The sequence below is a fragment of the Parasteatoda tepidariorum genome, chromosome 6 (assembly GCF_043381705.1).
Source record: "Parasteatoda tepidariorum isolate YZ-2023 chromosome 6, CAS_Ptep_4.0, whole genome shotgun sequence".
NCBI classification, from domain to species: Eukaryota; Metazoa; Arthropoda; class Arachnida; order Araneae; family Theridiidae; genus Parasteatoda; species Parasteatoda tepidariorum.
The window spans coordinates 10,782,997-10,796,958 of NC_092209.1; the positions used below are offsets into that span (position 1 = coordinate 10,782,997).

The 13,962-nt window shown below is 29.3% G+C and overlaps 1 protein-coding gene across 1 annotated transcript; it reads left to right on the forward strand.

Annotated features, from left to right (window-relative positions):
• Positions 1–2,454: 2,454 nt before the first annotated feature.
• Positions 2,455–2,847, forward strand: LOC139425732 (uncharacterized). The gene has a single exon (XM_071181638.1). It carries the CDS (start codon positions 2,455–2,457, stop codon positions 2,845–2,847), a length of 393 nt encoding a protein of 130 aa, XP_071037739.1.
• The last annotated feature ends 11,115 nt before the right edge of the window (positions 2,848–13,962 follow it).

Genomic DNA, 13,962 nt, shown 5'->3' on the forward strand with positions numbered 1-13,962 from the left:
TAAAATTCGTTTACCCAAAGATTATTCTATGTAAAAAGTAGGTTTACAGAATTATTTATAATTTATTATTGTTTTTGAGAAAACGTTTAAAATATTTTTGAATTTCAAGGTATAAGAATTGTTAAATCATTTTAAGAAATGTAATTTTAAATAAATCAAAATAAATACTGCATCCTTTTCCGTTACAAATGTTGCGATAGAAATGAGGTAGTTCAAATTTTAGAAACTACCGTTTTAGAAAATAAAATATATTTAATATAAATTTTATTTTTCTTAGAGCCGTATTAAGATTGTGACAACAGCACATTAACAAAAAGTATCTGACAGAAATACATTTGGCTGGTGGATACTGAAAATAAAAAAAGGAAAATACTTCTGACTTTTGTCTAACTCATTAAAATGGCTTGAAAAAATTTAAAATTTTTACAAAATTGTGATAGTAATTATTAATGAAAAGGACTTTTTGTGAGTACAGAAGAATGGTTGATAAGTATTCTTTTTTTAGATCTGAAAATTTCTACTGTTCTCGTATCGCTCTTGAACAGACTTCAGTTAAAAAGTGGTTCAATTATAAACACAAATATAGATAATTAGGTCTGTCTGAAAGTTCTGTTCGCGAAAAAACACGTATAATTTTCAGATATGCAAAATGTGCATTTATTCACGCTATAATGAATTACAATGTTTTTTTTCTGAGGTTTTTCTAAAGGTGTCACCACGAGACAACAGTAATAATGTTGCATTTCTTACGAAAATATATACTTTTTAATATGACAAATTACTTGTCTAGTCTTTAAATTTGATTTGGGCACCAGGACCGCGCAGCAGCCCCTATCCCATCCATTATGTTTCTCATATTTATGGTAGAACTTTAAGGTTATCAGTCTATGTGGTGGCTGATAGCGGGATTCAAGCATCTTGCTTGAGTAAATAATAATAATGGAAATTATAAGAAGCAGGCTTGCTCTAAACTATGTGTGGCTTTAAATATAGATTGATGGTCAACGTGGGGAAACACTTGGTCAAGTTGTCAGTATTGTTGTTTAATCTGATGCCATGGTTGGATCTGTGATTAGTTATTTAATTTGTTGTATGTGATATGAGGCGACGGATGTAAAGTGAACAGCCATTGGTCATAGTTTTGCATCTTTTTTATAGTTTTCATAGTTGAATATCTGATTGAAGTGATATGCGTTGCATTTTGTAGCCTTGTCATAGAAATCTGCATTTAATTTGTATATACATTCTAACTTGAGATCTTTATGGATATTTGAATTTCTGATGAACCATCTGGCACGGGTGATTTTTCTAAGTATTTTGTTCTGACAGTGGTTGAGTTTTTTGATGAGATGTTTCGATATGGTTGTCCTGACTGGTGAGGCATATGTGGGAATTGGTCTGATCATTGATGTATATGGTAGTTTTCTTAGCTTTAATGAGACATTCTGATTATAGATGAGTGGTTGTATTATAGTTGTTGCTGCGCTTGCTTCATCTTATTATATTTTTCTAATGGTCATTCCAGGTGAGCTTGCTGTTTATTTAAGTTTTAGGTTTACTATGGGACAAGAATGAATATGTTATTTTTTGTGATACTCAATCCATTTTAAACCATCCAGAAAGGATAACTAGAAGGTTAATTATTTCCATGGCTCAGCAAGTATTCGATCCGCTTGGATTTTCATGCCCAGCTACGTTGTATCCTAAGTTACTACTGCAGGAGATTTGGTGGTCTGTATTAGGCTGGGATACTGAGGTTTGTGAAGATACAAAGCTCAAAGTTCTAAATTGGATTGGAGAAATGAGAAAACTAAAAGATTTAAAAATAAAAAGACAAGTATTTCCTGATAATTATTTGGAGTCAGAATTACATACTTTTGCAATGCAAGTGGTTTATCTTACGCTGCTGTAGTTTTCTTGAGATGTGAGACAGATGAAAATATTTCGGTACAGTTATTGATGACTAAATCCAGAATTGCACCATTAAAAAAGATTTCTATACCCAGGTTAAAGCTTTTAGCCTGCAGTATTGGCACACGTTTGGCTGATTTAGTATGGAGAAGCTTGAATATAAACCTTAAAGAATTCTTTTGGACAGACTCAACTACTGCGTTGCAGTGGATTCAAATTGAAGAGTCCTGGGGTGTGTTTGTGAGGAACAGGATCAAGGAAATCCTTAAGTCATCCACAAAGGAGAGCTGGAGACACATATCAGGTGATTGCAACCCAGCGGATCTACCTTTCCGGGGGTGTTCTGTCGAAAAGCTTATAAAATCTAGATGGTGGGAGGGACCACATTGGCTCAGAACGCCAGTAGAAAGTTGGCCAAGTACAGAGTTGAGGACAAATGAGGAAGAAGTGCGCCTTTAAATACACAACTGTTCAACACTTTTACTTACAGAAAGCAGTGAATATTTTTTATCTTATTTCTCAACTTATGCCTGAATTATAAGAATGATTGCATGGATATTAAGATTTATTCATAACTCAAGACACAAAGCCAATTTTCGAAAGGGAGAATTATCAGTAAAGGAATTAGATGAAGCTAAAAGGGTCCTCATGAAGGGAGTGCAAGGTGAAGTATTTACTCCGCAATTTATCAATAGTTTGAAGACTTTAAACATTTGTACAGTTGAAAATGGAATTTATAGAGTAAAGATGAAATTAACTGACAGAAAAGATACTGATTTGTTTAGATACCCTTATCTTCCTCCGAGTAAATGCAAATTTGTAGAAGTATTGATTCGAGAAAAAAATTTGGAACTTATGCATGCTGGATTACAAACTGCTCTATCTAACTTAAGGGAGAAAGTTTGGGTTCTAGGTGGAAGACGATCTGTTCGCTAAGTAATTAATAAGTGTAGAAGACACACTGTGAAGCCTGTTGAAACCGCTCCAATTTCCTTACCAGAAAATCGTGTCAAGGACGCTTTAGTTTTTGAAATTGTAGGAGTAGACTAGGCTGGTCCTTTGATATTGAAAGGTGGGCAAAAGAGCTGGCTTGTGCTTTTCACGTGTGCGGTGTTCAGAGCTGTACACTTAGTTCTGGTCAGTTCGTTGTCTACCAAAGACATCTTACTCTGTTTAACCCCTTGGGGACGGGTGATTCAGAAAAGCATTCGTACAAAATCAGAATCAAGTTGTAATTAAATAAAAAACGGTAACTTAAATGTAGTCGTTGCTAATTTGACAGACTTACTTTGCTTTTACTTTAATTATTGTTAGTTTAATCATATATATAATCAATGTTAATTCAAAGTGTAACTAAATAGTTCTATTTTGAACAAAGTAATGGTGAATTAAATAAATCAAACAATTATAACTCCACCCACAAATAAACTGCTAAAGAAATACTTTGATTACCAGTTTTATCTTTTTACCCTGATTGATATGGTTTCATGTTGGCACGTATTTGTGACAGTCGGCGCGAAAGGGTTAAAAAGGTTCATCGCTCGTCGAGGACGACCAAGTGTTGTATATAGTGATAACGGAGCAAATTTTGTAGGAGCGGAAAAACCTTTTCCGAAGCATTGATTAGAGTGTTCTCAAATCAGAAGCAACAGTTAAAAGAACTTATCCCGCCCTCCGCCGCCTGGTGGGGAGGGTTTTGGGAACGCATGGTACAAATGGGGAAATGCCTCACTTAATTATGAAGAGTTAATGAGCCTTCTCTGTGAATGCGAGGAAGTAATTAATTCAAGACCTTCATCTTATCTTTCCGAAGAAAGAGGAGATTTGATACCACTGACAACGGCAATGTTCTTACAAGAAATACAATCGGTGGGAGTATCCGATATTGATCAAGTAGATTTGAGGAAAAGATAGAGATTTCAGCAAGCTCTTAGACTACAACTTAAAAAAAGATTCAGAATTGAATATCTTGGACTGTTAAAGCAAAGTAAAGAGAGGCCAAATTGTTTTCAATTAAGCGTTGGAGACGTCGTCATTATCGAAAATGATTCCATAAAAAGAACTAAAGTATTATTTTAAATTCATTCAAATTTTTAATAACATTGTTCCTTTTATTTTTGATATATATTGCTAGTTCTTAATTAAAATCAAAAGCTTATTAAATTTATATTCATTTATGAAATTATTCAAATTTAATTGAATCTAAAATAAATTTTTATTTAAAATAAAATTTTACTATAAATTCAAAATTCGAATTTTAGTATTGTACTTATGCACACATATAACTTAATAGCTCTGTCGTTCAAAATATTTTAATAGAAATGATTATAAATGTAAATAATGTAAGAAATCTTCGGCTGATTGGTTTCACTTCAAATCTATTGTTTGGTTTTGATCCGAATATTGAATAATCGTTGCATACCAATTTTTTGAGGAAAAAAAACACTTTTAAAGTATTCTGCGCCACTTTGAATGCTTTTTAAGTATCCAGGATAGCCTGGTTGTCAGGGTGTTAGACCCATGTCAAAGTGGGCGTGGGTTCGTTTTGCCCGACGTCCGAACTTTCCTTGTAGTGACTGGTGCTCGTTAAATCTGACGGTTCACAAAGTCCTACAGATTCCCATAACAAGTAATACCTCTAGCAGTACTGAATTGAAGATTGATCGTTCTCTGGTTCATGTTAAAATTACGATCTGTGGATGTATGTATGGATCTGCACTATGAAACGGGTTGTGGAATGTGTGTGACTGAAATCATATTCTTGGCCATAGATGGCGCCACTGAAAAACAAGAAACGCATCCTCTGCCTTAAAATTCACCTTGTTTCCCCAAGTAGTCTTGTTGATATTGGCAAGTAGCATCAGAAACAACAACACGCTTTCTAAAAATGAATAGAGAGTAATAAAGAGCGATTAAACTTTAGTTTTTTTTTTTTTATTTAAATTATATTATAATTTTTGGTGCACATATTTATTGCTAAAGTATACTAAGTAGCTTACTAGAACACCAATAAACAATATGCTTTAGAATAGAAGTAAACAATGAAAATTACTATTAAATTTAAACAGAAACTTAATATTAATTTTTAACAAGAACTCAATATTTATAAGACACAATAATGTTTTACTTTTTAAAGTTTCTTGTAAAAAGATGCAGATTTTAAGCAATTATTTACAAGAAAAGGTAAAATTACAATAATAAACAGGATGCTTTTAAAATAAAGGCTTAAATGAATACATTTACTGATAGATTTGCAAATTACTTTTAAAAAAACATATCCACTCATGACAACATCATTGCGATGCTATGCAATCTTTCGAATCAATATAAATAAATTACGATAGTACACAGTTACAGCGATATTTATCTGCAAAATACTAATTGACTTAGCGATATATTCCTAAAATTTCATCCTTGTGATTACCTAAAAGTTAATAGTAGAAATTTAATAGAAAACCCAAATAAAAACAAAGTATTTTCCAGTAGTATATAGCACAGTGAAAAATATTGAAGACAAATCAATAACACACTTTTAATAAGCAGAGACAATATTCATAAGATTGTCTTCTCCAATTCAAATTCCAAATTTTCTGATGTTATTTGATACACAATACTTACACAATATTTTTAAATAAATTTGATTCAAATAATTGCAATAAATCGTTTAATTTAATTGACAATAAGAAAAGGACATTTCATTTCAAGTAAAATTTATCACTTGCTTAAGCAAGGTAAAAGGCAAGCTTTATTATAAAGTTAAAAGAAAAATTAAGAATATTAAACGGTTCAATAAATTTTTTTTCACAAATGTATGCTTAATACAAATTTTTAGAAGAAAAGTTCCAAATTTAAATGGCGCAACAAGCATTATGTACAGTGCACAAAAAACCAGACCACACCACATACAGTTTGACCTGATGATCGGATCTTTACGTTCTAAAACTCCATAATAATAGTCCAAAAGAGAAATCTCAAATATGCTAGTTAATTTATTCATACGATATATCAATTTATGAATTCACCCACAAAAACATACTCTCACTGAATAAACAAAAGACCGTATTTTTAAAATTCAGGAACAATTCTACCCACTTTACTCAAATTGCGTATTTTGCAATGTAAAATTGCTTTTCTTAAAAGAATATAATAAATTCTTATCGTATTCAAATTTTTATATTTTTTAACTCAAAAATTTATGACTGTTATTAAATAAAATAATAAGAAAACAATAAATATTTACTAAAATTTTTTTTTTTGTATGGAGTCGATTGGGTGTCAAAAATCAAATCCGTCGTCAAAAAAGTTATATTTGTTCAAAAGAACTACATTTTATGCCTAATTTCGTTATGGATAATAATGTCTGCACTAATTAAAAAGCATATTGGAGGTCAAACCTCAAACCATTGCTATCGAGGCCTAGAACGATAAAATCCAATAGTTAGATCAGAATTTCTGCAGGATTTAGACCTTTTTTTCTTTTTTTCGAGCAATGTACATTTTAAACAATCTGAAATAAAAATATATGCCATACTAAAGACTTTAGAGAGTGTGTCTATGAAATTGTATATGAAAATTATACCTCAATATTGAAAATTACTTTCAATAGAGTTTTTTTAGACTACACTAATGATTTCTTACTTCAATTAAACACTAGAAATTGTTGCGGTCGAATAATAACAATTATTTTATATATAAAAAAAAGAAAAAAAATCATTAAAGATGTAACTTGTTTGAAAGTGATAATACATTATATATAACTCATTTAATTGATTTAGCTTTTACAAAAAAACATCATTAATAGTTTATTGCAGTTTTTTTTTTTACTTTAGAGAAAGAAAACTAAAAAAATTGAAAAATGTTCTTTTTTTAAAGTTGCGAATAATTATTAGGAAGGGGTGACCACTATTTCCCTAAATCCCTGTAATTGATTTAAAGATTTCAAAAGGGTTGATAAGTTTATTTGTTGATATTTTGTTGAGTTCAATTTAAAGGAAGATAATTTTAATAATTATCAGGAATACGTTTAAAACTGAAAAGGTCAATGTTTTTTTTTGCTTAGATATTTAACATTGTTAAACAAATTAGAGGAACTATTTTTTACCAGTTTTTTTAATCTAACTTAATTGATCTAATTTATATTATGCATTGAAAAAAAGAATTTTGTATCTTTTTCCTTCAGTTTTAAAAACAAATGCATATGTATGCATTTTCCTAAAGATTCTTTTTAAAAATTTCAATCTTTTCATAACTTTTATAGCCTCAGACAGTCTAGATAAGATTTATTATATTCAAAATATTCTCTTCAAAGGCCGAAAAATAACACTGTTTTTGAGTGAACAATTCCATAATTTATGTATTTATTACGTATTTAAAAAAAGAATCTGGATATCTTTTTCCTTCAGTTTTTAAAAGAAATGTATATGCTTACATTTTCCTTATGATTCCTTCTTAAAAATCTCAATTTTTACACAACTTTTATAGCCTCAGACAGTCTAGATAAGATTTATTTTATTCAAAATATTCTCTTCAGAGGCCGAAAAACAACACTGTTTTTGAGTGAACAATTCCATAATTTATGTATTTATTATGTATTTAAAAAAAGAATCTGGATATATTTTTCCTTCAGTTTTTAAAACAAATGTATATGCTTACATTTTCCTTACGATTCCTTCTTAAAAATTTGAATTTTTACACAACTTTTATAGCCTCAGACAGTCTAGATAAGATTTATTTTATTCAAAATATTCTCTTCAGACGCCGAAAAACAACACTGTTTTTGGGTGAACAATTCCATAGTTTATGTATTTATTATGTATTTAAAAAAAGAATCTGGATATATTTTTCCTTCAGTTTTTAAAACAAATGCATATGCTTACATTTTCCTTACGATTCCTTCTAAAAAATTTGAATTTTTACGCAACTTTTATAGCCTCAGACAGTCTAGATAAGATTTATTTTATTCAAAATATTCTCTTCAGAGGCCGAAAAATAACACTGTTTTTGAGTGAACAATTCCATAATCTGAACATAATTGTAATTGTTTATGAATTTTTAATTTTGAATAAAATGATTTATTCTATTTTGCTCACATTTTGGCTAACATTTCACTACAAGCATTTTTATCAGAAAGAAATGTCGAAATTTTTTTTATCAAAACATAAAAAAATTTGCGTTAATGTATATATTGTATTCAGATAGTTTTAGGTTTCTTAAATAATCTGCAGTTTAAAATATATAAAATAAGTTTTGTAAAATTTTAAATTTAATAAAAATGTAACAGGATGTAAAAATGTATCAGGATGTAAAAATGTATCAGGCGAGATTTTCTATACGAATGTGGAAAAATCATTAAAAAGAAACATTTAATTGATATTCCAAAGCAAAAAGCAAACACTTTATATAAAAAAAAGCTCAAATGACAGCTTTCTCCGTTATTCCAATCGTCAGCATATTTTTTCCATAATTTTATTCATTTGCTGATGGTAGGTGTAGATAAAGTATAATAGAGTTGATGCTATCACCTAAAATTGAACCAATAGTCGTTCGTAAAAGATATGTTACAGGAAGAAAATTCTTTGATTTCTTATGAATGCATTTAAATCGATGCTGCATGTTTTTGTTATACAAAAGCTTTATTCTAACAAATATGCATTCCCTAAGTGGTATTAGTTGATTTTGAAAGATATTTAATTATTTAGCTGTGTGATACTTGATAAAATTAGATGAACCACCGGTCGTATTATACCACAGCTTCAAAAATGATTATACCATCTTTGGGAGTGTTCTCTTGAATAAATAAACGAAAACAAATAAGATAATTGCGTGTGTCAAACAAAAACAAAAAGTGATTACTCATCTTACAAGTTTTGTTTTGTGAGAAAAATTAGTGCTTGTTGATGCAAGATAGATGTATAAAAACTTATAAAAGAGGTGAGCGCCACTTATTTAATATACCTACGTACCAGTTCTTAAATATAAGAATAAATTTGTATTTGTTATTTAAGCTTAATTAGAATAAGTTAGTGTTTTATGTTTGACGATTAAAGTATATTGATATGTTTCGAATTCACTTTCGTTGTTTATTTCCAGTTTAATTCGTGTATTTAATTTCATTGCTGAATGGTTCTTTTGTTTCAAAATGCATATTGGTTGTTTATTTTTGGTTTAACAGTCAATGTAATTTCATTGTAATCACGTTTTTTTAGTTTTCTTTTTCGTTTTTATAATAATGTACCCCAATCAACAATCAATTTTGTAATCGTTGTTTTTTATGGTCTTCTTTTTGTAACGCAGAATGATTGATTTAGTAAAGTAAATTAATTGTCTGCACATTTTTTCAACACTTTTGGCTTCCATTTTTTACTAAATTCATAAATTTCTTAAGAGTCAACAAATTAAATATTTTCAACTATATTTTAAATCAAAATCTTGATTTTTTTAATACTAGATGTGGACTGTGTCCTCGTATAGTTTTATTACAATTAATCACAATTACTTGTAATTACGATTACAGGTAATCATGATTACACGTAATCATATATTTTGATTACTTTAATCATAATTACCTGTAATCGTTTTTGAAATGATTACCTGGCATACGATTGCAGTTGTAATCAAAATATTTGCGAATTGTAATCATGATTACAGTTACAATCAAAGTTATAAAAAGCTTTAATCATTATCACCACTAATTGCTTACAGTAATTGATTGTTGTAATCACGATTACAGCCGTAATCAAAATTATATTATCCTGTAATCATGATTACAAGTAATTAATTTATGAAATCGAAAAATGTAATCGATTGCATTTTCTCAACTCTGGTACATAGATATATATATAAACGTTCTGCTTTATTTAAATAAATATGACTTAATGATTCGCTGTTTCCATAACTCTGATAACATCGTTACCAGATTGTAACCAAAATTAATCTATAATTATTAAATAATTATTTAAATAATATTAATTAAATAATATTAATACTACCATGCGTAGGTCAAAACAAGTTACTATGTTTACCTTTAATGACGTCACATTTTGAAGCTACCAAAATATCAACAAGCGACATTTAATTCAAGCTATGACGTCACCGTGGGAAGAAACTGTGGTAGAGCCCCTGAATTAGACAGGCCAACTTATCATTTATTGTTGGAGCAAAGAGCTAACATAAGCACAGCGAATAAATATTTTCAAGTGGTAGTTTATAATTGTAATTCTTGGTCTAATAACTTCGATTTAGTAGAATTTAATCCACCACTATTTCTAAACAATGCGTAGGCTTATATAATTCACCACTTTATAGAAATTATGGCAAGCTTTACATTGTTAAGAGCAAGCAAATATTGTCAACTATTTGCAAATTTTACTTTGTAGTTATTTACCGTTTTTTAAATTATTTTGGCGTGTCTGTAATAACATAACGTTAACTTGCGAACTTGCTTGCTCCAATATTGCTTGATAGGTCAGCTCTGATAGTATAGGAGCCTTAACCCCTTGGGGACGGGTGATTCAGAAAAGCATTCGCACGAAATCAGAATCAAGTTGTATTTAAATAAAAACGGTAACTTAAATGTAGTCGTTTCTAATTTTACATACTTACTTTGCTTTTACTTTAATTATTGTTAGTTTAATCATATATATAATCAATGTTAATTCAAATTATAACTAAATAGTTTTATTTTGAACAAAGTAATGGTGCATTAAATAAATCAAAAAATTATAACTCCGCCTACAAATAAACTGTTAAAGAACTACTTTGGTTACCAGTTTTATCTTTTTACCCTGATTGATACGGATTTATGCTGTCACGTATTTGTGACAGTCGTAATCTGTGGCATATTCACGTCATCACTAGGTGAGAAAAAGTTTACACATAACACAAAACGATTCTAGAAAAAAACTGAATAGGCTCCTATAATCATATTCATCTCTAAACAAAGGTGAATAAATAAATAAAACAGATACAAACTTTAGCACTATAAATTTCCAGGCAATGGAATTCGTTTTCCTCGGAAATGTTATGTGTTTAAGTCGAATTTTGTAACACCTTACACGCACTATTTTCTAAAAATAGGAAAGGAAGTTGAGGAAGCAAAAAAAAATTTATCTACAAAAATGAGAAAATTAATGTACTTAAACTGAAGTATTCATTTTTAATTGAATTATTATTATGGAATGTATTCATAAAATGATCTCGACTACAAAGAATTATATATTACCACAGAAATGCATATCAGTTAAAATACATTCAAATATTATCTTTCGTAAATTCATCTTAACTTATATATATATATATTGTTTTCTTACCTTGCATGGGATGACGATGACATTTTTGTTTCATTAAAAAGCAGTTAAATATATCAAAATGGTTTTTTTTTTTTCGATTGTTGTTAAATCGTTCTTTCAGTTACTTAATGCAACATTAGAATCTCCATATAAAGCAAGTTTTTATTTTTAAAGGGGATTCTAATGTATAAAGTGAAGATTAAATATACATTTTGTACATTTTACTATAAAGTATATTTTTTTTTTATTTTCTGTAGTAAGAGATTTTTGTACGGATCTTATATATTTCCACATAGTAGATTTTAAATCCGTTTCTCTTTGCATGTTGCAGTCTTTTTAAAGAATTTAATAATTCATTCCTAATCAAGATTTTCTGAAAATTCACTCAAGTGAATACTCAATGTCACCACTTCTTTGCTGCGTATGAAGTTGGTGGACACAGGGTGAACACAGTTCACGCATTTCAATTTAAGATGTGATGCATTCGAAGGGGTCTGTCCAGACATTTTGTGAAAGATCCGTTTTTGTAAAATTGTGAAAAAATTACTCGTAATTTGTGAAAACAAAATAAACGTTAAGTCTCATTCTTTCAACAAGGTTCCTGCTTTTATGAATTTGTGCAAATAGGGTCCTGTTATAGCAAAAAAAAAATGTTCCATGAGTTTTTCAATTGTAAATAGATACAAGATTATGCTCAACACTGTAAAGTTATAATAAAAAAAAAATTACATTTTCAAAAATGAACAGGAATTGCTGCTACTAAATTAGGGACTTACAAATATTTAGTATTTGGCCTATACTGCTGAAAGCAGAACATTTATAAAATCTTTTATAAAAGATTGCATTAGTATTTCTTATTACGCTTTTAAAATCACAATAAAGTTACTACTATCTATAATAAAGAAATATGCTAGCTTAATAACCATTTTTGAGTCTTCATTCTTTTAAGTCGTCATTTTGAAGTAAATCATAATTTGTATTATATTATTCATTTTCAACTGATGTATTTTCACCGAAAACAAATCCATACATAGATTTAGCTATAGCGCACGAACTACAATTTCAACTGTCGGACATGAAACAATTTAAGACGATAATCGCAAATTATAATAATCTTAAATTATATAATGATAATAATCTTATTCTTAAATTAAGATTACTTTACATAATTTAAAATTATCATCTTAAATTATTGAAAATAATCTTAAGTTAATAATAAAATAATTAGAAATCTTCATACCTCTAAATGAATATTTAAAAATCGTTTTTTATGGGTCTAACTCTCACAATCACCATAATTAGCTTTGATTATAAAGTCTGGGTTAAGCCGAAAGGAGGCTGATTGTTTGGGGTTCCGTAGTCGAAAAAAAATTTTGAACCGCTGCTTTAGATCACTTGCACTTAAGTTTTGATTATTGCTAAAAAAATATGCTTTTTTAATGATTACAAATTCAATTCTCTCCATAGTTATTACAAGTAGTAGATTCAATGTCTAACATGAACAAAATGATATATTAGATATTTTATGTTGCTTTGTAAAAGAAACATTGTTACATTTATGCAAACATTTACACTATGCAAACATTTTTTAAAAGTAGGTATTGGACTAATCTTTCTTCACCATGGAAGGTGTCGGAAGTGTTGCTCAGTTTGCGTTGCCTGGTAAGCACTTTGTGATCAAAGTCACGTAGGCGGGCAAAATTACCCACGCCACACTGCCACAGATACCCGCTCATAGAGTTGGGCCACATTCGCGCATCACACACAACAGAGAAAGGAAGGACAACACAAAGAGAGGAACATTCATGCCCTAAGCGGGATTCGAATCGCTACGCAGTTAGGCACGCTAACCGCCCGGCCACTTGTTCGGCAAACATGATAACAACAATAGTAGTATCTTTCGGATAGAGGAATTCGACCATTACAGATGGCTAAGTTTTTGGGTGTTTAATTTGTGAAAGTTCATTCAAATAATAGTGCTATAACTTAGGGGATAAATGTGACAATTGATAGTCTTTTCTTACAATGATTGTTTTGGTACAATTAGCCCATAAATAATTAGATTCTAGTACTACTCTAGAGAGTACTAGATTTTTCGTATGTTTATTCATTATTTTTAAGTTTTAGAGAAAAGTTAGTTCAGGTTTATCGAAAGTAAACCATAAAGTTTCAAATGTCGGAAATATTTTTTCTAAAAAATTTAAAATTGTAAACTAATTATGTGAGGATTACTACTAAATTTTTTTAATTCTGAATTATCTTGGCATTAGTAATTTTGACTTTAACTTTTCGAAATAGACTATTCCAGTATTTGAAATTTCATGGTAAACACTCAGCTCACTTGATCTAACTTTTTCTATATTTTGAATTTTCAACTTGAAGGTATTGCATCAGAATTAACCTCGAAGCATTTTTCTCGCGTTATAGCTTCCTTTTAAAGAGTCTCCAAAATTAAAAAATATGCTACTTAAATGTGTTAGCTTATGGAAAATTGAGTGGACATAATTACCTTATTAAGCCACTAATTAATATATTTGTCATGTGTTTTTGGAAACCGGAACTGAAATGTGTTTTATTGAAATGAAAGAAAAAATATTAATTAGTAGTTAGCAGTTATATTCTTATATAATTAGCAGTTATATCCTTATAAAAAAAACAAAGACATACGTAAAACCCTTATTGTGAGTTAAAATCAAATTTTGAAATAGTCCAATGCGCAATATTTTCGAAAAATAGGAAAAAAATCGAAGAATCAGTAAAATAA

Coding starts and splice junctions, on each gene's coding strand:
- LOC139425732 (XM_071181638.1), top strand. CDS start 2,455: ATGATTGCATGGATATTAAGATTTATTCATAACTCAAGACACAAAGCC.